Here is a 27,801-nt window from a genome sequence, read left to right on the forward strand (position 1 = left end):
AAACTTTCAGATGTAAAATGTTCAGGTGTTAGCCTACTACATAGTAATATTGTTCATACCAGTTAAAAAGTAAACTTTACTTTAAACTGGTGGGTTTGACAATCTTACAAGTCAATTTCAGATCCCAACTCCAAGCATTTTTTTTGGTTTGTGTTTGACATAGCAGTGTTTTCTTTGCTGTAAAACAAAAACGTCTCTTTATACTCACAACATTCACATTTGCGAACTGTTTAAAATCTGATTGAGAGCAACCAAAAATCTGCAAATAAAGTTTAATTATGGTGCGTTTACGGCTTCAAAGTAGTTAGAACATGAACTGAGAGCAAATCAAGTGGTTGCGTTAAGCGACCGCGTTGTTGCGTTCCTTAGCATTTCAACATTTTCAGAGAAGAAGTGGAAGAGTAGGTAAGTCGTATTCTACAGTGCTTTTTGAATGCAGCGTGAATGCAGCGCAGCGCTTCCCATTGACCAGGCATCCCTTCCGGTAGATGAGGTCAACTTTTCCCTAGATCCGCCATTTCAGTCCCGGAGTTTCTTGTTGCACATTAGTTTTGCATTTAATTGTTTGTCATTTTAACGTTTAAGCTGTTAATTATTAGGTTTTGTGGTGCAACAGAAGTTCCGTCAACTTAAACGTATTAACAGTACTCGTGGAAGTTGCAAACATTGGGATATTATACAGTTTTTTTTCAGGGGAGGCGTTAGTCTACCAAAGTTTTGTATGAGTTGCGGATAGGGAGAGGCGAAGGGGAAAGGCCTCAAGCCTCGGACAGGATTTCACAGCCATGGCCGGTAATTTTGATGCCGAAGATCGTGCTAGCTGGTACTGGGGAAAGCTAAGCCGCCAGGAAGCAGTTTCTCTTTTACAGGGACAGAGACATGGCGTTTTCCTGGTGAGAGACTCAATTACCAGCCCTGGTGACTACGTGCTGTCCGTATCAGAGAACTCCAAAGTGTCCCATTATATAATCAACAGCATCAGTAACAACCGGCAGTCTGGCTCAGGTAACGTTGAATTGTTTGTCACCTAGCTAGGTATTTGACTGCTAACGTTACACATGTTTACCAGATACTAACGTTAGTGTGTATTTTCGTTTTAATTCTTGGTTGCTTTGATTTAGCTATCCCCGTAAGTTCCCTCTCTCTTGTGAAGCCACTCCAAACGCCCATTATGAATTGACTAATTTAACTTGATTTTAGGAAATCTGCAGATATTCCTGCCCTTTATCACAGAACTTTAAGGAGTTTCTGTGTTTTTGGGAGGTACTGTCAAAGTCGGCATTCATATGATATAATAATATTCACTCTTTCGAACAAAAATGAAAACGTTTGCATGTGGTTTACACTGCTGCTACCGCCCACCGCGGTCTAACGTTAGCTAACTGCCTAGCTACTGTGTGTAGAATAGAAGAGTCGGTCTGAAATTTGACTGAAATATATGGGTTGCTTTATTGAGGCTTATCCTCGTGTATCCGATGTAACAATTGAACCTAACAATTTAAAGGAAATCAACAGAAACGTGTAAAGATGTAAAAAGTGTGTAAGTTACTTTCTGTATTTGCAACGTATCGTTAAATTGGTTACTTTTTAAATGGAGTTTGGTGTTACATTAACGATTAGCTAGCTATCAACAACCAATCAGACATTTACTTTTTCATGTCTTAGGGGTTGAAGCGGTGTTTTGTCCTAGTGTAAGCAGCAGGACGGTAGCCTAGCGGTAGTGTGGTGAGCTAGGCTGCTGCTGCTACAGGGATTGAATGGAACTGGACAGACTGGCCTGTCACAACTGGATGATGACTGGCCAGATTGGCGTTTCTGGAATGTCTGGGATCCTGCCCTGTTGCACATACATAGCCCTGCTTGCAGGTCTACCGCTCGCTGTGCTTGTACGTGTTTATGGCTGGTGTTCAATCCTTCTCCTTTCTGGGCTTCCTTAGCATTGGGTCATCTTTTTTTTTTTTATCTTTCTATAGTAAATCCTTAATAGTGGGCCATTATGGTTAGGAACAGTACCAAGTTTTGGGTTCTGTTATTTAAACTAGAATAAACAAAATTTAAACAGAAACAAGCAGTATGATGTGCACCCCAGTGACTTAAAATAACTATTTGCAGAGGCTACGCCTGCCACCGTCACTCCAACTGAACATTGGCTGAACATGTTGGCTAAAAATATCTATTGTTTACACTCAAATGTAAAACATGTCTCAAAATGATGTGGGCTACTGCCACTCCATTTGCTTACAATTTTTGATATGATTGGGTGATACTATTGTATAGATTTGTCAACCTATAAAGGTTTTGCTATGTTCTCTCAATGTTGCAAATCAATAAGCAGGATTGCTTTATGGCAGTATTGGATTTACAAGATGTTTGTATTAATGAGAAGAATTAACTTGGTCATACACTTAAACCACTGGATTACCCCAAACCAGACATTCCGGTTATTGTTTATAAATGGTTTCTCATTTGAATTTACAGAAGATTTACTATATGGTGATATAAAATTACATTAGCCCCAGTTAGGACTAATTTCTAGGGCCTTATCATCCCCTTAATATAATAGTCTCCCCAAACACAGCACTCTAAGGATATTGTTGGACTTTTCAGTGAATAATTAATCCTGTTGCGTGCTGTGTTAAGACAAAGTTAGAGCAAGCCTGTCAGTGCTGCCAGTAATTGTGGCCCTTTTTGATTGAAGAAGATTGGTGTTAATGTAATTGTTGGATTTGTTTGTTTCTGTCATGTTTTACCTAAACAAACTAACATAGTCACCATTCCTCTGCCAGGTATGGCTCCTCCTCGGTTTCGGATTGGGGATCAGGAGTTTGAAGCGCTTCCGGCTCTGTTGGAGTTTTATAAGATCCACTACCTGGACACAACCACACTCATAGAGCCCATAAACAAGGCTAAGAACACAGGATTCATCAGCTCCCCCTCTGTTGGCGTCCCGCCGCAGCCCGAGGAGGCAGAGTTTGTAAGGGCGCTATTTGACTTCCCTGGCAACGATGAGGAGGACCTCCCCTTCCGCAAAGGTGATATCCTGCGTGTGCTGGAAAAGCCTGAGGAGCAGTGGTGGAACGCTGCTAACCAGGAGGGCCGAGCCGGGATGATCCCTGTGCCCTACGTGGAGAAGTACCGACCTGCCTCGCCCACTACTGCCGGCCTGGGTCCCCCTGTTGTGGGGACTGGACAGGGGGGGCAAGTTGGAGGGGTAGGGGGCAGCACAGACGGAACAGGGAGCCCTCAGGCAAATCCTCTGGGGGACCCAGGCCAGTACGCTCAGCCTGTGGCCAATGCCCAGCTCCCTAACTTACAGAATGGGCCCGTCTATGCTCGAGCCATTCAGAAGAGGGTGCCCAACGCCTACGACAAGACGGCACTCGCTCTGGAGGTAGCAATTCCACCCACCATTCTTTTTCTCCAAGGCTGTCCTTCTATTCACTGTTAACCTCTTTTTTCCTCTCTGTTTTCTGTTTGTGAGTCAGCAGAGGCAGTTTAGATTGTCCCGATTGTTAATGGCTCACGCATGTGAGCATACACACAAAGTATCTTTACAGATGCAAGCTGACAGCGCACATGAAGACACTTACAGTGGAGATGGCACTATAGAGAAAGACAGACACAGCTCCTTTACAATGGCATCTCTTTATGTACACATCTCTTTATGGCCCATTGGATTAATGTGAGTGTTTACATTGTACATTCGTTACCACTGGAGCCCTGTGAAAGTAGTCAAATAAACAAGGTTCCCTCCGATTAGTAAACAAAATGATCCGGTAGCCTAACAGTGTCACCACATCACACACACTATTTACTGTGACTAGCTCGCTGTCAACAAGCTGATGGTTAATGAGCCTAAGCTGCTAACATAACTCAAAGACTGGATTACAGCCGCTTAAGAATGAAGATTTTTATGCACATTCTTGTGAGTGGCCAAAGGTGGCTTGTCATTAGCCATCGTGAAGTAATTTCAGCATGTGACCTCACAGCGGTACATACAGTGGGTCTGTAGTAAACTGAGGGCTAGCTGCAGAAGAGTAGATTCAGAAGCTAAAGCTGAATTCAGTAAGATCATTTTACAGCTAAAATAAATTTAATCAATCTACACACATGGTACCAACTTTCAACACAGCAAGCTCTTGAATTCCTCAGCTGTTTGAGGCTTCTCAAGAAACGCAGACACCACCAATGTGTTTGAAATAACGAGTGGAATTGTGTATGTGTGTGCTGTGTGAGACAGAGCAGACCAGGTGGCATTACACTGTTTAGGAACCTCTGCCACTGTTAAAATAGGTCACAATATATTTGCGCAGCCTGCCAAAGTATAGGCGTGTGGGAAACACTGAGAGCAGTCAAGATTCACAGTACTGTACAAAATGCTCTCCCTGTAGATAAGGACTAGCAATTAAATCGTCATTTACAACTGGCAGTGTTATTTTGAAATTAAATCCTGCTTAAAGTGTGTTGTCTGCAAAACCGTTGATAACCTGGAATTAAAACATTCAGTCGTTTCATCGACTTGCTGTTATTTACATCTACCTCATCTGTTTTTAGTTTCTAACATTTAAATTCACAATGAACTACTACATCAGACTGAACACTAATCCATGTAAAATTGTCACCGCAATCAGGACTTGACTGACATGGGATTTTGAAGGATAATTAAATATTGTTGTCTGGGCTAAAGCTGCTGTAGCCTCCTCCAGACATCTAAATGAACCTCTTTTTATATTTGATTTGTTCAGCAATGCAGCACACCATTACTTAGCTTTATCCATGAAACATAGCGACGGAAGAATGGCTGCAAAAACGGGGACGCAGCTGGACAGTTGTACGTCAATTTACAACTCCTAAATCTGCAGGTTTCTTTGGTTGTGATGGAAACATTTTTTAAATGCTTCTAGCAACCTGTACCACAGCTTCTGTACACAACGTTGTTGGGATGGATGTGTCACTCAAAACTAAATGATTAGGGCAAAACAAAATAGCCCCCCCCCTCCCCAAACAGAAATTGGCTGCCATGAACACGTCAGGCTGAATTAATCGTATAACAAATTGCAACTTAGTCTGATTATCAGGCTTAAGAGGCTGATATTTAAGCAAAAAAATATAAACATGTAGAACCGAAGTGAAGCGTAACTGTTCCTGTATATCAATCAAACTGGGATGTCTAAATGTTGTTTTGCTGCAGTTATAAAGATGAAGATGGGTCAGTCAATTTCATGTCAATGCTCTTCATTCTGCAGGCTTGTTTAGGGTTGGGCGGTATCAAACCACCTCTCTATTTTACCGCGGTATACAGTATTACCGTGACTAATTAAAAATTATGACGTAAGGCTCAGACGGCGTCACCAAACTGTTGGCTTATGCACCGTTCAGAAACTGAATACCAAACACTAATACTGAAACAATAATAACATAACAACAACTTACAAAAGCCTACTTTCTCCTCCACACTGTCACGTGATGACAACCACACATAATTACATAAATTATATTTTGTGGAGTGCAAGCGGGGCAGACGTGTGCTGGGGGGGCAGCAGCGCGTGGACGAACTGCTGCCGGTTGGCGAGGAGAATCCTGTCTGCCTCCACAGCCAGCGCCCGATAGTCTCTGGGGGAAGAGAGGGGGGAGCAGGCCAGTGCGGTGCGCACGGGCGCTGGAAGCTGCCGCAGGAAAATGTGGGCGAAGATGAATGAGGGATCCGCCGCGCCCAGCACAGCCTGCATCCTCTCCGTTACCTCGGACGGCTTGCTGTCGCCAAGGCCGTTGAGGGACAGCAGGCGGTCTGCTTTCTCCAGCTCCGAACAGTTCAAAGGGTTCCAACAGGAATGTTTTGAGTGCGTCGTACTTGCTGTTAGCCAGAGGAGCCTCTAACAGCGCCATATCCCTGGCTGTTGTTGAGGCATCTAAGGCCGATTCATATAGATCTTTTTTTTAATGACGGTATTGAAACTGATACCGTTGCTATTTTTAGACCCCGTGGTATACCGTATTACCGCCCAACCCTAGGCTTGGTGGACTTTGAGTTAGACTTTAAAGGACAGTTTCAGTGCAAAATGAACCCAGGGGTTAATAACATATGTGTGCTGAGTTGACCGTTCTCTGGCATATGTTTTCATGCTAATCGACTGTGCAACCAGTAACATAGCTCAAGCCTGGCGTTCGTTGTTCGACTGGTCATGTTTTCCCAAGATGGCGCCTGCTCGTAGACGTGAACGCTACTGTCTTTATAATCTATCTTTTTAATTAACTGTCTGTTCTCAATGCTTCGGTTTACATGTAGGGACCCTCATTATGCTACTGTTGAAGTGTGGTGCTATTTTGAGCCTTGTTAGTGGTGTAGAAATGGCGATTTCTTTTTACTTTACCCGTGCCCCGACGACTAGCGTTATAAGCTAATCAGCGGTTTGCGCTATCTTGTTTCAAGCTCGAGACACATTCGATTAGCATGAGAACATATCCCAGGGAACGGTCGACTCGGTACACATATGTTATAAACCTCTAGGTTTCTTTTGCGCCGGAATTGTCCTTTAAGCTTGATATGTTCAGCTTGCATGAACCTGCCAGTTAATAGAGAGCGGAGAGAGTGCGTCTGTGTGTATTGCACCCCTGCATTTATCATTTCTTTGTCATTTCACAGGTGGGAGACATGGTACAAGTGACCAAGATCAACGTGAACGGCCAATGGGAGGGTGAGTGCAAGGGCAAACGAGGCCACTTTCCCTTCACCCACGTTCGACTGTTGGAACAACACCATCCTGATGACGAGAGCTGAGAAACGCACGCACTCCCATCACCTCGACAGTGTCCAGCACAGCCCTTCCCTTTCGGTCATTTTGTCATGCTCGGAAAGAAAAAAATATGTATACAAGCACACAGTATATGAACCTATGACCTCAACTGGTCAGGCACTACTGGCCCTGCCAACACAAGACGTGTTGGGTGATATTGCCTACTGTCATTTTGAAAAGTTTACACTTAGGTCAGACTGATATCGGTTCCCCTAAATCACCTTCTTTCTTCTTTTTTTTAAGTCAGCATTACACACTGCCGTTGTTGGCTCCCTCTTGATTACTTTTCCGAAACCTGCAATTAAATATGTCTTGTATTCAGAAAGATAGCAGCATGTTTTGGTTTAGTATTTATGAATGTTACATTTTAAAGGAACCCACTTGTGTGTTGTCTTAACCAGAATCGCATATTGATGATATTGCTCATCAGTTTTCATGTTAGCCTAGCTTGAATCCACAACTGCAAGCAGAGGTTAACTGGTTGGTAACCGGTTAGTTACCGGTTGGTTAACCGGTTGGGCTGAACACCCTCCCTACCAAGCAGATGTTAACCGGTTGGCCTAGCTGAGTCAAGAGAAAATAATTGGACCACAACTTCTAATAACTCCAGAGGCGTTTTATTTACTTTTGTATGATGATTAGGTGTAGAATTGAGGCAGTGTTTTAAGGGGGCTTTCACACCTAACCGGTTCGGTTCAAACATGAAAATTCGGATCTCGGCCCTACTCCATGTATTTTAGCAGTTCTTCATTAAACAGCGAATGAAACGTAGCGACCACACAGTAATCACCGCTCCTGTAATGTTACAGCACAAGGCACCTCTTTTTTTCTTCCCGTTTCTACCTATTTGGCATTATTAATAACACACAAGGTCCATTTGCATTCTAAACTAATAATGTTTATTACCATGACTTGCTGCCCGTCAGTGGAATTTAATTTCCCTTTGTGTCATGCAAGCGCTGATGATGCAGGATGATGGTCACCAAAACGGTCCAATCAATGCGTTTCCTGGCGGTCCATATCACTTAATTTTTTCTGAAATTTTTTAATCTGTTTTGAATGGAATAAAAGGCTTGGAGAGACAGTCAGTTGAAAAGTAATTACAATTATTTTTTTTTAAATACAGTATTGGCCACCAGTAACCGATATCAGTCGAACCCTAGTTTACACACCTCCAGCCCAGTATTGAAGTCTGCACAACTAATACGCTGCAGAGGCGACCCACTCTTCCCTTCCTGAGTTATCTGTGTATCCCCACCCACCACATTTGATTCATACAGAAGGGAAAAAGATTGATTGCGCACAGGAGACAAAACACTCTGCTTCTCTCCCAGAATCCTGAATCAGTGAGTTTTTTTGTAACGCTAGACTGTGAACCTCGGAGTGAAACGAGCAAAGACTTTTCATGATGACTCTGTCTTGTGGAGAAGACGTCTTCACCTACTTATTACATCCCACACTACAAACCCAAGTCCTCTTTTTTTTGTACTAAAAGTGGAAAATATTATGATAGATTGACTATATATACACACACTTTACATGCTAAATACTGTAAACATTTTTTTTCATTCCTTATATTTGATTTTTACTTTTTGTTACCAGACACTGTACACCTATAATTATTTTGTGTTCCTCGTTTAAAACACTATTCAGCGCCAACATGGATGACTTCAAATGCCGCATTGTGAAAGAACAAAATGAGCACCCTTTCAAGAAGGGAGGCGAGATGCCCTGAGGATGTTTAGAAGATGAGGAGAAAGGTTTAGGGATTTTATTTTTTGTCTTCCAGCAGGGTTTGTATGACATTGTTATTCAGAGATGCTTTAGAGATCAAATCCACTTTAAAACACTAAATACGGTTACATTTTTATGTTTAAGTGGTAAAACAGACATGTCGCTCTGTCATTTCTTGTGCCATGATTGACGTCTTTTTATTGCTTCTCATCAGCTTTTTCCACATTGAACACACTTGCTATTATTACACATCAAGCTTTTTAAAACACTGATCATAATGTCAATATGAAAATAAACCATGAAATGGTTTATTGGTCATGGCTCATGGTGTATTACTGTAGGAATTTTGCTGTAAAATGTAAATTTCCAACATCCGGCTTCAGATTAGACCGTTTTCTCAAAAGCAGCCAACTTGCAATGTCCTCCGAAGCCCCTTGTTATAACTCTGGGTAACCAGTAAACACTAATTAGGTGGCTTATACATGGTTGCAAAAATGTGGTAAACGGACTGATGTAACGCTGTTACCAGTGACAATAACATGGTTTTTAAGGAAAAAATATCATCCTGTGGTCATAGTCTTATTACTCATGTGGTCTAGCAAACTGTGATTGCATTGTACCTTTTGCTCATATGTATCAACTTTTCCATGATGCATAAATGCAATGGATGCTTCTTGCATGCTGACAATGGTAATCTACAATATGAAGTGACAAATCCCAGCTGCACATCAAAGTTGTTTTTTGTTAGTCACCAGGGAGGATCTTCAACTACTTCCTCTCTACCTCATGTTTTGCATTGGAAAAGATGAGTTTTGAGTCGGAATTTACTGACCTGAAGCCTGAGGCATGATTGTTTTTGATAAGTTAAAATGAACAACACACACCAAATGGTTTCCACAGCGCTTACATAAATACATTTTGTGCTTTCCAATTCACACGTTCATCAAAGCCCTATGGGTCAGATGTATGAAAGATACCTATGCACAAAAATCATTTATGTGTCACTTCCCAAACATATTTATAGTAAAGACTGTATGCTGAGGGGGTATATCTCGCAAATACATCGAAACAGCATGTATGGTTTTCTTAAAGAAGCTGACTGTGGCGTAGTAAAGCAGAAATAAAACATAAGCTGAAAATTGAAATCTAATACACAATTTTAGGTTACTAGTCAGTTTCACAAAGAGTGAATGACTTTTGCAGTCCAAACACCTTCTGTATATTATATATGTAATCAAAGGCACGCTTATTTCAATTCAATTAATTAATTGCATTTTTCTGCATTTGTATGACCACACAGTTTCTCTTTAACCTACACAGACATTTATGCATCTGACCCCAGATATCCTGAAATGTGTTCTGAGTTTACAATGTGTTTATTAATTGTGAATATTTCCCTCCATTTATTGTTATTGATCAAATTTAAGGAAATTATTTTTTGTATGCTACATTAATGCCATATTTTTATTACCTTGATATGTTTATTAAGAATTTTGAGCCAAACCTGTGGCTCATTTACAGCCCTGTAAAAATAAACACATGCAATAGTTTTAAGTCCCCATATTCCATGTTTCTTTGTTAAGGTGAAATATTTGAATTGAGTACATTCAGTGGTTAATGTGCTGATAAAAGTCAGCTGTGTAACTACATAATTCACTACTAGCACAGAGTGCCTGTAGAGCTACATGGGAATATAGGTGACCAATTAACACTAAATGACTGTTAGTGACAACAGTGCAATGGTAATGAAGTGTGCTGCTGCAAATGTGTGTCAGTAATGTAATGTAATGTAAGTAGAATCCTTTAAAAAAAAAAAATCAAAACACTGCATCATGTCACACATTGTTTTAGGAATTTTAAATTATCTATTGTATAATTTGTAATTACAAAAATACAAAATTCCAAAATGCGATGTTATTGTCAAGTGTAGTTATTTTACATCATTTTACATCTATTGGATATAAAAAAGAAGATGTTTTAATGGTGGCTGTGGCCACATTTTCCTGCAGTCATTCTGTACTGGTACCACTTATTTATTTTTTTTAGGTTTGTTGTAATGCCTTTATGCAAAGTGTTCATTGAGTATTCCAGTCAGATGAATAGCACTGAACTCTCACTCATTGTTGCCTTTTAGAGAAAATATTCTCATTTCATAGTCATGACATTATTGTAACTGGGCTGTGCCACAGCAGTTAGTTGAAGACCAATGAATACTTAAAAACTGTTTTTTTAAACGATACGACTGATGATTCTACAATGTGCACCTTATCTCCCCTACAGCTCAAGAAAAAGTGCATCAAGTATCATGCCAAATGTTTAATTGTTCTTTTAGTTTTTTTTTTTGCAATGATGATATATTTTTGTTTTTGTGCCATTTCACCCTTGCTTTAAAGATGACCGAAACAAGCCAAAATAGGACTATTTTTTTAACGAGATTGTACAATGTGTCAAAATGTTATGAAAATATATTATTTGAAGTTAAAATTGACCTTTTTTTAATTTTCTGTAGCATGTAATGTGTTAATATACCTAGTCAATAAAAATATAACAAAGTATCAGTTTGGGATTTACATTGCTGTCTCTATATGGTGTGAAGTTATTCCGTTTATAAAATTGTAGTTGTACATTATATATTGTAGTTAAAGGCAGAAATTAAAGGATTGGAAGTGATTTACGTCCTTGGGTTAGTGTCTCTGGGTCCTGATTGTGGATGAATTCTTCTGCATTCACATTACATTGTATACTGTACAGTATGTATAGCTACTTACTTCTAAAGATGTAGTTCCGAAATACAAGAGGGCAGTGTGACTAAGTTAAAAGGATGAAAAATAATGCTTTTTGTGCTTTATTTTTTTTATTTTTTTTAAAGAAATCATTGAATATGTTAAATGTATATAATAATCGCTTCACACTGTATTTGCCATTGTTTGAATTGAGTTTGTTGGGGCAGTCTCGGGCATGGATGTATTAGATTTCAGGGCATGAGTGGTGTAGGCGTAGATGAACACTGCTTTTCAAAGTCAAGAATGCTTCCTTGGTAGGACGGGTCCATCCAAGTCGTGTCCTACAGAGGCTAGGCAAGACTCCCTGCTAGCATTCGGAGAACACTTGAAGAATAAAACAGGCTGGCGAGTGCGCGTCATTGGTCCCGCCTTCAATTGCGACTGCTGCGTGGGTTCCCGGATGGAGTAGCGTCGCCATTTTTACTCCAGTGCTACCGGTGTGTCTTCTGTTTAGCGGAGCGACGGTGCTGTTGCTGATCCACATCCAGGAATCACCGAGCAGTCGATAATCCTCCTTTTCCACTGGGAGGCCACGAGCAGCCCCAACACCCGAGCACCATGGCGGATACAGGGGATTTAGTATACCAGGCAAAACTCGCCGAACAAGCGGAGAGATATGACGGTAAGACTTCGTATAAATAGTGGTCATTGCAGAATGCCTGGCCCCTCTTCCCCCCCTCATTCTCCCTGCGCAGGGGGCTTGGAGACGCAGGTAAAACACTTCACATGGATTTGTTGGGTGGGAGACAAAATGGCGGAGATTTCTCCAGACGAATGAATCAGTAAACGTTTTAATTAATTGTTTTCGTTTCAAAGGGATGGTGAATTTCGCTTGGTGAAAAGCGTGCTTTGTCGAGCTAAGTCCCTTGCCAGCGTCAGTTAGCTAGCCAACAGTAGCTATCTAAATTGCTAACTAAGTTAGCAGGCTAGCCTTTCTTCAGCCCCGACACGCGTCACACCAAACTCAATTCAGAAATACAGCAAACGTCCACACCCCATCAAACATAACTTGCGCCTGCTCTGTTTCTGTATTAGCCGTTGGCATATTCAAGATCTAACGTTATATCTGATCAAACAAGCTGTAGCTTCAGTCCTAAAATATTTTTAGAGAATTGTGCCAGTTAATGCTAACGAACCGCCCCCACCAAATGTTTTTGGAATCAGAATACTGTATACTTATTGATCCCTTAGGGAAATTGTGCAGTTGCTCACAGTCAGATTCAAGGTAAGAGTAAGAAAAGAGTAACATGGCTACAGTGCAAGAAATACAAAAGTTAGAAGTAAAGTAAGATTAGGTTAAAAGATGATGTTGCTAAAACAATGACTTGTACAAATGTTGATGTAGTGCAGTGTGAACATAAAGTACAGTATGAACATGAACGTAAAGACCCCCAATAAAGAACGTGACCCTCACAGTGCTTGCCGGTTTATCCAGGTGTGTGTTCATGCGGTTTAGCAGGTAGATGGTGACAGTTCCAGTCTGACAAACCAGTTCAAGCCAATGGACCACTTACATTTGATATTGTGTTGCTTGCAAGCCAAATTAAGGAGTGAGTGACATTACTAAATCGGCAGATGTGCAAAAGTTTGCATTAAAGTTAAAACACTGTAATGATTGAATGAAATGAATGTAAAACTGTAATGAGGCCAGTGTTGCCAGCTCTTTTCCCATGAAAGTAGCTAGCACTAGCTCCCAGAATCGCTAAAAGTCGCACTTTGGTAGAGTTGGAAAATTATTCACAGATTCGAACTTCTGGGATCAAGAACTCAGTGAAAGTTACTGGCTGAATCTCAGTTCTCTTATCTGTCCTTGGTTGAACCAGAAGTTGTTCTGGCTCTCCTTTTGTGATGTCCATCTCAAAGCTCAAATTCCTTATTCCCCCCTGAGCGAGCATTGAGGGGGGAGGAATCTCAGAGGAGCTATAAGCGAGGATACACGAGAGCAGCTTTCCCGGAAGCCGTGCAGCTGAAAGCCGTTGCTAACGCAGCACATACAGCTGACAAATTCATGTGACATTTCAGAGGAAAGGAGGGCGACATCCAGCTGAATTTCTGGTGGCACCGGAGCAATCCCGGACATGAAACGTCGTTGATACAGACTAGTTCAACATATGAATGTTAACAACGGTGACTGCTTTTGTGTTGCTGCCTCTCCCCATTAATTTTAATGTATAGCGGCACTGGCAGTTTAGGGAAAAAAAAGGTTTTGTTGTGTAAATGGACAGCAGGCGTTAACCTGTCCATCTCCGATTCAGAGTTCTCTCAGCTCCACTTGTCGGGATGAAGAATGCAAAAAATAAACTTTCACCACTGCAGGAAGTCAATACAGTTGCATTAAAAAAAAATCTTCAAAGCACCTGGCCAGTTATTAGTTTTGTAATATCCCCCCCTCTCCCCCCAACAGTGTCCAATGGGCATGGCTGCATTGTGTTTTAGCTGTGCTGCAGATGTGTCAACCACGGCTCTTTTCTGTGCCCTGGTTTCTACATGTGTCTGGTCTATTTTTAAATGTATTTAAAGACCCGTGTGTCTTCGCAATGAGAAAAAAAAAGGATAATGCATTTTATGGGTTAAACGCCGTATAAATGAAAACAAGCCACTGGGTGCTATTTTTAGGGATGTTTCTCATTCTTGGGTTGAAGTGGGTGAGAGAGAGAGAGGCATACCTAACAAGATGCATAGCCAGCTATCCAAAAGTCTTATCTCAGCTTGTCTGAGGTAGAAAAGTTGTCCCATTGATAAAGAGAAAAAATATGTTAAGGCTAATATATACTGTTTTTTTTGTTGTTGTTTTTTTTTTTTAGATTAGCAGTGGCATTGCAGTAGGGCCGGGTGATGTGGAAAAAAATAATCAAATATCACAATAATCTTGACCAAATACCTCTAGTGATATTGTAGGGTTGACAATTGGTGCTTTCACAAAATATTTACACATGAGATTTGTGATAATCATCAATAATGTGGCTATAATGACTAAGTGGGTAATGGTAAATAATAAAACAGTCTGGTGAATTCAGAAAATTACATCACTTTACCGAACGCAGCCTGTAAAACCAGGGAAAGATAACTAATTCTATATATTACGATATCTAGTCTCATATCAGGATATCAATATAATGTTATATTACTCGCTTCTACTTCTTCAAATGTAGACAAAAAACCTCTGGGTCTGGCTGCCCCTCACATTACATGCCTCCGTCAAATGGCTTCTCTAAAGTTACATAAATGCCTCCTTGGCTCTTAGCAGCAGGGAAAAAAATGATCTGTCACATCTGCTGATGCTCAATTAATAGGCTATGTAATGATACATGAAGAGGACTGCTTTTTATTGCATTGACTACACAAAGTACAGTTTTGTAGATTGACTTGATTATTTTTTTTTTTTTTTTTGGATCCTTAAGAGTTGGTGTCCAAAGAGGGGTTATTGAAGCCCAGTTTGTTTAAGCTAGTGATCTAGGACTGTGATCAGTTCAATAAATCTGTAGAGCTTGTAATGCTGATATACATTTTTAACCAGCACAAAGAGGTCATTGAGTGTATTCAAGTGCAGGCCGGGCTTGAGGGTAAAGTGATCAAAGCAGCATAGTGCTCCTCTTGGCTTGAAACCATCGTGTATCAGGTTTCGCCAGCATGCTGCACTAACGCTGCCCAGTTTTTAATGTAGTGAGTCCCCGGGATGCATAGGGGGTCATTTTGAGCGGGTCCCAGTCCTTTAATTAACTTTTTTCACCATCCTTCAGCAACTATCCCAGAATATAATTTAAGTTCTTTAAATGAATTTTAAGTTTTTTTTGTCCCTCTACGTTATGATTAATAAAAATCATTCAAAGTGACCGTAACATAAAATATCATACAAATGAGGCCCAGATGATTAGTCATCATGTCTCTACTCATTCACTCCACAGATGCTGCACTGAGGGGTCAGTCACGCTCTGCAGCTAGTCCTCCCAAAAGAAGAGCAAAGAGAGGAAGCGAGAGTTTAATGGCGCTTACCCACTGCTAGTACCAGCTCTACTCGGCCAGCTGGCCGCTGCCACTCGCTCTCTCTTTCTCTTCATTCCCAACATTGTAGCTTACTCTGGCTCAAATGAATAGCCTACATATGGTCATCGAACTATAACAACCTTATCCACATTGTCGAAATCATTTAAATATTGAGCCATTACATACAAAATCTTTTAGATAACAGGAGCCTGTAATTTCTGTAGCCTACTCCGTAACAACGGACTACCTGGACGCCTTTTTCTCGTCTCTCTCCACACCGCGGTGAAAACGGCAAAAGCGACCTTTGCTTTGTTCTTACAGGACACAGTCACCTATTGTTACAGAAACTCTTCGGCAGCTCAGTGCTTGTGTTTTTTTTTTTTTTTTACCTTCATAGTGTGTAAACTTTTTCTCTTGCAGTGATGTTTCCTGTTTACGGTAACGTTAACGGGACTCTCACGCCGCGATACGGATGGACGAGTCTGATCTCCGGTTACACGATTGTCCACCGCAGGGTGACGACGGGTTGCTTTTCTCCAAAAGTTGACTCGGTTTAAATTTTTTGCTGCAGGCATTTAAAAGAAATGGAACACACTGTGTGCGTGAATGCTCAGCCAGCGCCTCACCAGAGCATTAGCGTTATGAGCGATCGTACCATCTTTACCTTTATCGTATCGCAGCAAGCAGCTTAATCCCCACAAAACGCCACAGTAAATTTCAGCCTGCGTGCACGTTTAAAAAAAACAACTACTATACGAATCTCAAAATGTTAAATTGAATGCCTACCCATTGAACCAATATCCTGATCCAGCCCTAACTAACACACATTAATACGCAGTTTGATGCATTTAACCCACCAAGTGATGAGTCGACGAAGCTACCTCAACCTCTCAAAGGCTAGAGGAACTGCAAGCAAGAATTCATATTTTCCTGTAACCTCGACGAATGGAATATTTAATAATCGTTTTTGATTGTGCAATGATCCTAAAAAGGCAGATGGTCAGTTTACCCCCAGGTGGCTTCACTTATCCACTCACTCGCCTCAAAGTTGGGCCACAGGAAGACTTTTTCATTTTGTCATATTTTCAGGCCCTAATAATAATAATTTATTTATATCGCACCTTTCACGAGACCCAAGGACACTTTACAAAATGATGGGGGAAACAAAACTAGGGGAGGTTGTAGGCTGTGGTTGGTGGTGTTTGAGCGTCTTGAGGACCGCAGGTTTCAGGGTAGGATGTATGGATGGAGGAGGTCGGAGGGGTACTGTGGGGCCAGGACATGGAGAAATTTATAGGTGAGAAGGAGGATTATTTTATATTTGATGTGGCACTTGATTGGGAGCCAGTGAAGGTGGATGAGGGTTGGGGGTGGGTGAGCACCCTGGCGGCAGAGTTTTGGACATACTGGAGCCGGTCTAGGGTTTTACTGGGGACCCCAGACAGGACTCCATTGCAGTAGTTCAAACGCGAGGTAATAAAAGCATTAACAATGTAGCAGTAACGGGGGAAATATAGGGTGTGTCCCCTGGAGGCAAGGAGGTTTACCGCGTCATTTCGGATTTTAATGTGTTAGAGACGCAAGACGCGTACCTAGCAACATATCACTGATTAGGGTTGGGCACCGTTCACGTTTGTTCTCACACAGTATTCAGGTTGTGGGGGGCTTAAGAAGCCCATGCCCTAATGCCATATGTTTCCCTGTGTCTTTCAGAAATGGTGGAGTCAATGAAGAACGTGGCCAGTATGGACGTGGAGCTGACAGTGGAGGAAAGGAACTTGCTGTCGGTAGCATACAAGAACGTGATCGGAGCCAGAAGAGCTTCCTGGAGGATAATCAGTAGCCTGGAACAGAAAGAAGAAAACAAAGGCGGAGAAGACAAACTAAAGATGATCCGGGAATACAGGAAAACGGTCAGATGTGTTGTAAACTTAAGTTTTTGACTTAATTGTGATTAAAGTTCATCTTATGCAGGTGCGTTTAGGGCTGGGCGGTATATCGATGATTTATTTATTTATTTTATTTATTTTTTTAAACTTATGTCTTAATATGGAATTGGACAATACCGTCTTAAATCGATATAGCTTCCGTAAATGCCGTGCCTGTGTTTGCATTTCTCCTCCTATCCCCGCAGCCGCGCAACCCAGAGTGTATTTGACTTTGAGTCTCAGCTCCGGTGAATTGTATTGTTTCAGCTTTGAATTGCAACTGAATATCCAAAGGAAACTTTGATCCAGCACCTGTAAGGTTTTGACAGCAGTGTTTGTGTGTGTTTTGGTCTGCAGGTCGAGAAAGAGCTGAAATCAATCTGCAACGACATTCTGGATGTACTGGACAAACACCTAATTTTAGCTGCAACCACGGGAGAATCTAAGGTTTTCTACTACAAAATGTACGCATCTTATAAATGTGTGTGTGTGTGTATATTTCTGTAACACATGATGTGTTCTTTTTAAAACTTTACATATTAAGGTCAGGCACACGTACAGTTTGGTTTGACTAGGTATCAGTCACAGGCGTAATTACATTATTTTCCAATTTATTATTCCCCACCAGCACTAACATTACCAAATAAAGCAAACACAAAACAAAGTCTATTGGTTTTCACCTTAACTAGGCTGGCAGGAACATGATTTTGTGGGTTTTTTATCGGGATATACAATAGAATGGATTTCTCCCTTGTTTAATCAGAATGCAGGTGAATTGGCCAATTCGGTGAAACGCTGTTTTGTTGTATGTAGTATAGCAATAGTTTTTGTATATCCTGTTTCCCTTTTTGAATGACAAATAGATTGCTGGCATGGAGATTTATTTTCTCTCACGCAGGCGCCGAACGTACGTGCTAGTTGCCCATGGACTGTAGTTTTTGCGGTGTGTTTAAGTGCCACTTTTTGGCCAAGACACAGGCGATGTGAGGCGACATCACGGTCGTCCTTCGTCGCCACTAGTTCTTTGCCATCTGCCTATGTGTCAACACCTTAACCACGCTAAAAAAAAGCATAGATGCTAGGTGGAGATTTTCTGTCATTGCATTAGTTGTTTAATTTACATGTGTGTAGTTATGTCTTACGTGTACATGTACAGATGTACCTTATTGGTCCGAATATAAGACGGGGTTTTCTCCTAGAAAAAAGTCTGAAAAGGTGGGGTTGTCTTATAATCGGGGTCTAGACTTTCAGCTGTTTAAGTCGCAGAACGTAAGGGTCGTCGCATGTTTCAACAGCCAATAGAGAAGTCAGCTATAAACTATAGAAATAAAATGATCCATAATCCATTTAATCTTAATGTTACAATCAGCTGGTCGACAAAGCAGCGCCTCAACGCGTGCCTGAAAGCACGGTAACATTATATGGTGGAGAGAGATAGAGACTGACTGAAGAGAGAGAGAGCCCAGCGCCGTTGGATCAAAGCCGTGACTCAGAGAAATAAAACATGTTTTCGCCGATTCATCACTAGAAGTGTAACCGTAGCAATCCTCTCACTATCACTAACGTTCTCCACATTCATACATAGACGAAACAAATTATATATCCAGCTACAAAAAGCCTGGAAGTCGGAAGTACAACCAGTCGTTGTCATGGTGATGTTACACCGTCTAAAAATGCAAACAGCCAGAGAAAATCTTACCGTGGTCCTCCTCATTTTTCCAAAAATGAGTCTTGAAAAAAGGGGGGGGGGGAGCGTCTTATAATCAGGGTCGTCTTATATTCGGACCAATACAGTATTTTACTGAATGTCAAAAATGTCTTCTTCATCTTATACAAAGTTTGCACTCTGGGTTTGAAGAAATGGCTTAATCCAGAGCAGTGTCCCATTTTAGTTTAGGTGTGATGGCTGAGCAGGGATTGTGACTTTGCGGGGAAAATAGAGGCATTAATAATAACAATTTTAAAAAAAGTGTTTGCTGTTACAGGTCATTTATGATCATCAGATGGAAAATTACAGTTTCAGAAATATTTAAAAGTTACATATAGTAACTTTTAAAGTTGCAAACCAAGCATTAGTAATTGTTGGAAAACCAACAGCTCTTTTGTTAGGTGGCTCGGTATTAAGCAATATAAATATTAAAAGGCTTGTTCAGCATCACAGGTGTGTTTATTGTAGAGGTGCAACAGTTCATGTCCCAAACTGTACTGCACGGACGTTTAATTCAGTACTGCTGGTTTGTTAATGCACTTGCTTATTTGTCAACTGTGACTTTACCGATCACTGCTCTGGACCCTTAACTGTTGCTATAATGTGTTTGTAATGCCCATGTGTGAAAGCAGGTATGTATCTGACTTTGTTGTTCCCTCTGCTCAGGAAGGGAGATTACCACAGGTACCTGGCAGAGTTTGCCACAGGCAACGACAGGAAGGAGGCGGCAGAGAACAGTTTGGTTGCATACAAAGCTGCTAGTGACATCGCCATGATCGAACTCCCCCCAACGCACCCCATTCGCCTGGGATTGGCCCTTAACTTTTCAGTTTTCTATTATGAAATCCTCAACTCGCCAGACCGAGCTTGCAAGTAGGTGTGATCATTTAATGTTGTCTAACTGGTATTCCCAACTTTGAAGGACTCGATTTTTCTCTAACTTAGTTTCTTTTTTGCTTTATTGAACAGGTTTAATTTTCTATTAAGGTTGTTCCTTTTTTCGCCATTTTAAAAAGTACATAAAACAAAAAATCCCAGTTCCAGGCACACACTATATGTGGGTTGAAAAACTTAAAGAATGTATATCATCAGAATGAAACCACTGTGTGTAACGTAAAAGGGGTTGCTCGAGTGCCAGAATCGTGGAGAGGTATTACCGGTGTTTATCAGCAAAGGTCCTTTGCAACTAATGCAGTTTGCCATTTTGGTCATTTGGTAAATTTAAATCCACATTTCAACAACTTTTCCTTTCTGCTGTGGCTCAAATCCCGCATGAAAAGAAATTGTGTTCCAGCAGTCGGATCCACTTTGTGATTCTCCAGAAACCTTCCGTCTCGAAACCAGTCCTGAAAGGGAACAGATTGTTCATTCCCATCCATAGTTATTCCCACCTGTTAACTGAATGTATTGTCCTGCATCCTCTCTGCTGACAGGTTGGCGAAGGAAGCGTTTGACAATGCCATTGCAGAACTGGATACGCTGAGTGAGGACTGCTATAAGGACTCAACACTTATCATGCAGTTGCTACGTGACAACTTGACACTATGGACCTCAGACGTGCAGGGAGATGGTAAGAGAGCCATTCCTTTCTTCACAGGGCATTGGCTATAGTTGCTAGAATATACAGCATCTACTAGTATTATCTCGGAGTTAATTTCTGGGCGATACTGACCAATGATTTTGGTCCTAACTATCGCCATCAATTCTTACTTTCTGACAGATCTTGTATTTTAAAGAGGATTTGTTCATTCATATTGCCCCTGATTTCCCAGTTTGCCACTATGAGATACTTGTCTTTAAGTGCTTAGGCTGATGCATCAAAAAGCGTCTAGAAAACTGAACTACCAAACTTTTTCTCTAACCTTTCCCCTCATCACATTGATTTCACTAAAGTCAGAAGGCCTCTCCTACTTTCTCTCTCATGCTCAGTACTCACACACTGCTCTGACTTCTCATCTCTCCCTCGTTCTTCTGTAGATTAAGGACAGCCCTCTTCCTTCACTCTTCAATTATAGAAGTGTATTTTGTAAGTCATTCCTCCTGTCTCCTGTCCTCCTACCTCAAGCTATCTTTCCTGTTTGACCACCCTGACATCCTCCACTAACATCCTCACATTACAAAGTCCAGCCTTGTTGAATGTTTTGGAGTGAGAGGAGATGGTTGCCTCTGTTGCCCTGTCTGCCCACAGCTCTGAAGGAGTAAAGAGCTGCACTTATTTACATTGTATTTTTTTCTTTTTCACCTGTCCTCCGTTTTCTGCACGAATGGAACTAGAGTGCTCTGTGATTTATTGTCTTCAGGGTGTCCGCAAGTCAGTAAAAGTCTAAATCATGCTAGGTTGTGTTTAAAACTCCCAGGATTCGTTTCAACAGCCCTAATCTGAGGCTTCAGCAGTCTACATTATTGACTATCTTACAACTTTTGATTGGCTTCTTTTGGCTGATAGTCATTAAAATGCATGTTGCTCGATCAGTAAACCTTGTTTGTTTTGTTTGTTGCGACAAAAATGAGGGCGCCATGTTTTATTTTTTAATGACAGCCATTAAAAAATGACAGTACACATTTCGCCTTTCCCAGTCCATTCTTAAAGTTTGCCTCTAACCTGGTCTCAGTCCGCAATACTGGTGACATGCATCGGTCTTGAGCTTGTGGGGGAAATGGTGTTTGTTAAAGGCTGCTAACAACAGAAATATTATGATATTGCATCATTTACAGTCCCTGTCTGCACAAATGTATTGACCCTCCGAACATACTGTTGCTTTAAGGTACTGTTCCAGAGCTGGATTTTTTAATTATTAAATGTCAGTAAATTAACCCTTAACCCCTTGGCCACTAGAATGCCCCACGTCAGTATGATTTTTAAATTAGGCTTTTTTTTAATCGAGGAACGGAGATTGGAAGTTGAGGATTCACCTCGGCTCTCTATTAAAAAAAAGGTACCTTGTGAGTCCATGATTTACATTTAATTGGGAAATATGAGCTGAAACATCACTTAAACCACCATGGTGGGAAGAGATAGTGATTCCAGCCTTAAGATATAGACAGACAGAACCTGCGGACACCCTGCCTCCTCACCATGCATGTCAGTATCACTGAACACAGCCCGCTTGGGTATTACAGCAGATTCTGCCTGGGCGAGGCAGAGTTTGAAAACCTGTGAACGTAGCTTATTAAAGTGTGATATAACAGATACACTGCAGTAACAGCATGTGAGGCTACTGCTCTATCTCCTGTGGCTTTCTCACATCCCAGTTAGCTGTGGCGCTAATGAGCACTGTGACGGTTTCTATTTCAATCATGATGGATTCTCAAGCCTTTGTTATTTGTGCCTCTTAATTCTTCATTACACGGATGGCTGTGCCGTCTCTATGGTAACCTTTCCAAGTAACCAGTAGTACAGGTTCACATGGCATTTTACCCCCTCCGTAAATCTGACCGTGGCTTGTTTTAAAGGCAGTATGAACTCTTGCTCACTGGCCTGCATGTTGACACAATCGGTGGTAATCATTCTAGTATACTTCTAAATGTTGGGGTTGTTTGTTGCATGATTGACTGATGCACATATTTCTGAGCTGATCCCAGTCATTTCTAATGGAAAGATCTTCTTTCAGTAATTCAAAAATCCTATAGCTATATCCTGTGTTTGAGAGAGGGGACTATTATCTGCTTAATGTTTAGAATAATAACCCTGTCTGCACCAGTTCTATACTTAATACTAAAACAATATACTATATAGCAATGCTGGCACATACAGTGGGGAGAACAAGTATTTGATACACTGCCTATTTTGCAGGTTTTCCTACTTACAAAGCATGTAGAGGTCTGTAATCTTTATCATAGGTACACTTCAACTGTGAGAGACGGAATCTAAAACAAAAATCCAGAAAATCACATTGTATGATTTTTTAAATAATTAATTTGCATTTTATTGCTTGACATAAGTATTTGATCACCTACTAACCAGTAAGAATTCCGGCTCTCACAGACCTGTTAGTTTTTCTTTAAGAAGTCCTCCTGTTCTCCACTCATTACCTGTATTAACTGCACCTGTTTGAACTTGTTACCTGTATAAAAGACACCTGTCCACACACTCAATCAAACAGACTCCAATCTCTCCACAATGGCCTAGACCAGAGAGCTGTATAAGGACATCAGGGATAAAATTGTAGACCTGCACAAGGTTGGGATGGGCTACAGGACAATAGGCAAGCAGCTTGGTGAGAAGGCAACAACTGTTGGAGCAATTATCAGAAAATGGAAGAAGTTCAAGATGACGGTCAATCTCCCTCGGTCTGGGGCTCCATGCAAGATCTCACCTTGTGGGGCATCAATGATCATGAGGAAGGTGAGGCATCAGCCCAGAACTACACGGCAGGACCTGGTCAATGACCTAAAGAGAGCTGGGACCACAGTCTCAATGAAAACCATTAGTAACACACTACGCCATCATGGATTAAAATCCTGCAGCGCAGGCAAGGTCCCCCTGCTCAAGCCAGCGCATGTCCAGGCCTGTCTGAAGTTTGCCAATGACCATCTGGATGATCCAGAGGAGGAATGGGAGAAGGTCATGTGGTCTGATGAGACAAAAATAGAGCTTTTTGGTCTAAACTCCACTCGCCGTGTTTGGAGGAAGAAGGATGAGGGCAACCCCAAGAACACCATCCCAACCGTGAAGCATGGAGGTGGAAACATCATTCTTTGGGGATGCTTTTCTGCAAAGGGGACAGGACGACTGCACCGTATTAAGGGGAGGATGGATAGGGCCATGTATCGCGAGATCTTGGCCAACAACCTCCTTCCATTAGTAAGAGCATTGAAGATGGATTGTGGCTGGGTCTTCCAGCATGACAACGACCCGAAACGCACAGCCAGGGCAACTAAGGAGTGGCTCCGTAAGAAGCATCTCAAGGTCCTGGAGTCTCCAGACCTGAACCCAATAGAAAATCTTTGGAAGGAGCTGAAAGTCCGTATTGCCCAGCGACAGCCCCGAAACCTGAAGGATCTGGAGAAGGTCTGTATGGAGGAGTGGGCCAAAATCCCTGCTGCAGTGTGTGCAAACCTGGTCAAGAACTACAGGATGATCCGTATGATCTCTGTAATTGCAAACAAAGGTTTCTGTACCAAATATTAAGTTCTGCTTTTCTGATATATCAAATACTTATGTCATGCAATAAAATGCAAATTAATTACTTAAAAATCATACAATGTGATTTTCTGGATTTTTGTTTTAGATTCCGTCACTCACAGTTGAAGAGTACCTATGATACAAATTACAGACTTCTACATGCTTTGTAAGTGGGAAAACCTGCAAAATCGGCAGTGTATCAAATACTTGTTCTCCCCACTGTACTTATTTTGGCAGTTAATATACAATAAATTAACTGTTTTGTGGCGATAGGAAAATATACAAAGTTGTACCGGTAGATGCCAATCAAACTCAATTTGAAATGCTCAGGGGGGGAAAAAAAGGAGAAACGTGTAGACCGTGGCCCCTTTTTTAAGTTTGAGTAAACATTGGTTTGGGATCAGGATGTTGTATGAAATGCCACAAACTCTCAAACCTTAGTGAAAATTAACTTGGTCTCTAAAGCACAAATTGCACTTTCTGGACACAAATAATCAGAAAACGTTAATCGACATAAAATGAATCTGCAACTATTGTGACAATCAGTTCGTTTATTTTCTCATTTTAAAATGCTCAACAGTCTCTAGTTCCAGCTTGTCAGTAGTATTAGGGGCTTTCCGACCGGAGGGATTTTTGCAGTTCTTAGAACTAAACGTTCCTAGAACACTTTTTTTCGTCGTGTTCGGACCGGAAAAATTTGGAGATTTTTAAGTTCCTCTGGCCTCAGTAGCGTACTTTTTTAGCTCCTACTTCAGAGCAGGGTCTTTTCCCTTTTCCTAGGTGTACTTGATTGGTCGAACTTATAAGTCACGCCCACTGCCAACTCGGAACTTGCAGACAGAGCAACAACCAACAACGGGACATTTTTAAAAATTTTCACCATCTTACTCATTAAATTCACTTCTGACAACGTTTTAGGTGAGAAATTAACTGTTTAGATTTCGAATATAGGAAGTCTTGCTAAAATTTATGCCGAATTGACAATTTGCTTCAAAGTGTTCAGAGTTGAGAACCTCCATGAAGTGAGGTGACAGCCAGCAAGCGCCTGCCCCGGCCTCTAGCTCGTCGCTCGGCCGGTCTTGCTCAGACACCTCGCTGTGAGCTGGAGGTCTCTCAGACCGCTCTCGTAAATAAGAGGCTTTTATTTCGCCGTTGACGGTTCGTTTGTTTAAATATCACAACACATGTCCATCATAAGATTAACAGGAACCTGTGGTTAACTGTCTTTTCAGAGTTAAACTCCACAAGCGTGTCCGGCTGCTCGCCTGCCGTCGCTCGCACACACACACACGTCCCACAGCGCAGCAGGCAGAGGCGGGGTCTGTTCCGAGTAAATAAAGCCCTGTCTGTGTTAAGTAAAACATTACGTTAATTACTACGAGAATGGACAGAATGCGGAACTCGGAAAAGTGGACTGATGCGGAGGTGCAGGCACTGCTGGCCATGTACGGCCTCCTCCATGCTGCTTTGTTGTTGTATGTGGCGCTAAGGTCTAGTGACGATGCTATAAAGACCGTTGCCGTGCTTGCGTCACTCCCTTACCCCTCCTACCAGTCCCTATGGCCACTTGGCCAGTGGGAATGCAAACGGAAAAAAAGATTTTGGGGGAGAGTAGTTCTTAGAAGTGTACTTTTCCTCTAAAAAGTACAAGTACTATCCGGTTGGAAAGCACCTTTTGATGCTGTTCTTTATCTCGTGTTGGTAAAATTCTCTTCACAGTTTTTTTTTACATTTTATAGTCCAAACAATCAATTCATCAAGAAAATAATTGGCAGTTTCATCGATAACAAAAATAATCTTTAGCTGCTGACATAATTTCAACAAAAATAAAGTTGTTTAAACTACTGTACTTTATATTTTTTATGTTTCTAGTGATGCAATGACTCTATTATCTTGTTTTAACGGTGTATGTCATTAGCACGTGTTTATATTTCAATTGAGTCCCGCCAAGGGACTTTAGAAAAGAATTAATTCTAAAATGAAGTCCAAATGGCAACGTTTGTTGAATGTTGTCCATTGTCCCTTTTTAAAAGAAAATCTAATTTAAAACAAAAGTGCGTTCATTTCAAGTCAAAGTATTTCCACAAGATCTAATGGATAACAATTATGGGAAATTGACTAAAGGCCAAGATTAACTGTCTCTGCGGCCTCAGATTTGACCATTCTTTTTAATCTGCCTCTCACAAGCCCCTGCCCCTATTCAGTCTAATCCATGTAATCCAGCAACTAATATAGTGAGGAACTCTTTATGATAAGATAATGATAATAATAGAAATAAAAATGAATCTGCCCTCAATAATATGCCCTGTGTTATAACTGCAAGAGAAATGCAATATGCTCCTCTGACACTGGGAACTAGGCTCTCTGCTGAGCTTCTCCCAGCTGATCTGTTCATCATCCGCCACATTTAGCTGCCTCTGAAACATTTCTAATTGAGTGTGCAGAGATAACATCGTTTTATGTTCCTATCGTTCTCTCAGGTGAAGAACCGAACACAGGAGCAGTGCCAGATGCACCGGTGGGGGAAGAGACCCAGTGAGACTGAACAACACAAGACAAGCCGCCCTCCTCCTCCCCCCAGCACTAGCTCCTGTCCCCAGCCACAGTTTTTTAACTGGGTTTATACTGCAGCCCACACTCTATTTCTACCTTTCCCTCTATTTCTACCCATCTGTACCCACCCTTTCTCCTCATATGCATGTCATGCCCCAATCCCCTCAGGGCCCGCTCAGGTCTCCATTTCAACCTCCTAGGAGTTTTACCATATTTTTGATGACTCATTTTGCAAGCCTGTGCCCTTTAAGGTTCATGTCCTCCTTTTTACCGTTTTATTTTGCTTGACTTGCTTTACTTTACTGTATCGTCTGTTGCCAAGTACGCCTGCCTGTATTTGTAACACACATGTACAAGAGTTTATTTAAACCCAATACTTTTCTGTTCATCTTTTTTTCTGTGTTTCTGTGTTTATGAACATTATATTGTCCATGCTGCGTCAGTCAGTTTTGAAGTCTTTGTTTGCAAATTGAGGAAAATAAGGCGGTGATGGAAGATTTAAAAGGGGTGTGTTAAAGCTTTTAGGAAGAACTAAGTGCCCTCTTTACTTTGTGGTTACCAAACTCATCAATAGGTCTTTTTAAATGAAAAATAGCAGAATGTCCCCCTTCTCCGAGCATCACCCTGACTTCTATTCTTGTCCACTCTCGGACCAAGCATTGCGCTGCGAGGCTGTAGCGCTTTTGCTAATAGCAGATAGTTAGGTAATGGCTTTTTAGCAGACAAAATGTGTGTGTGTGCGTGGGAGGGGAATGCTCAACACTCTTGATTGTAATGCAGTTTTGCATTGGCACCATATTTAAAAAAAAAAAAAAGAAAAGAAAAAAAAAGGGGTTTGGGAAATAGAGGCCTGCTGTATCTTTTCTCCCCTGAATCTTTTGGGTGTCCAACTCTCTTTCCGACTCCTCATTTCCTTCCTTCTGTTCAGTATGTGTAACGTGAATCTGATTTGTACTACTGGATATTCTCACCAGAGCCACAAGTACCATCTGTATTCTTACTGAAACACAGCATGGAATTAACATTAAACTTCAAACTGAAAAATGTTAAATTAACATGTGTGACATGTCTTTCTCTTAGTGTTTTAAGTGGTTTGGTTTGACACATTTCTAATCTGATTTGTAATCACTAGAGGGCAGTGCTGTACTTAAGTACAGTTTTGTGATACTTGTACTTACTACTGGTACTCATA

The 27,801-nt window shown here is 41.3% G+C and overlaps 2 protein-coding genes across 2 annotated transcripts; both read left to right on the top strand.

Annotated features, from left to right (window-relative positions):
* Positions 1 to 461: 461 nt before the first annotated feature.
* LOC144527510 (adapter molecule crk-like) lies at positions 462 to 11,083 on the top strand. Its single transcript, XM_078265602.1, has 3 exons — positions 462 to 1,005; positions 2,787 to 3,391; positions 6,644 to 11,083. Exons 1-3 carry the CDS (start codon positions 786 to 788, stop codon positions 6,776 to 6,778), a joined length of 960 nt encoding a protein of 319 aa, XP_078121728.1. The 5' UTR covers positions 462 to 785; the 3' UTR covers positions 6,779 to 11,083.
* Positions 11,084 to 11,717: 634 nt separating this feature from the next.
* Positions 11,718 to 26,983, top strand: LOC144527622 (14-3-3 protein epsilon-like). The gene is made up of 6 exons (XM_078265807.1): positions 11,718 to 11,933; positions 17,009 to 17,208; positions 17,581 to 17,687; positions 19,598 to 19,804; positions 20,365 to 20,501; positions 26,537 to 26,983. The coding sequence occupies exons 1-6, from the start codon at positions 11,870 to 11,872 to the stop codon at positions 26,593 to 26,595; spliced, it is 774 nt and encodes a 257-aa protein (XP_078121933.1). The 5' UTR covers positions 11,718 to 11,869; the 3' UTR covers positions 26,596 to 26,983.
* The last annotated feature ends 818 nt before the right edge of the window (positions 26,984 to 27,801 follow it).

The sequence above is a fragment of the Sander vitreus genome, chromosome 13 (genome assembly GCF_031162955.1).
Source record: "Sander vitreus isolate 19-12246 chromosome 13, sanVit1, whole genome shotgun sequence".
Lineage (NCBI taxonomy): Eukaryota > Metazoa > Chordata > Actinopteri > Perciformes > Percidae > Sander > Sander vitreus.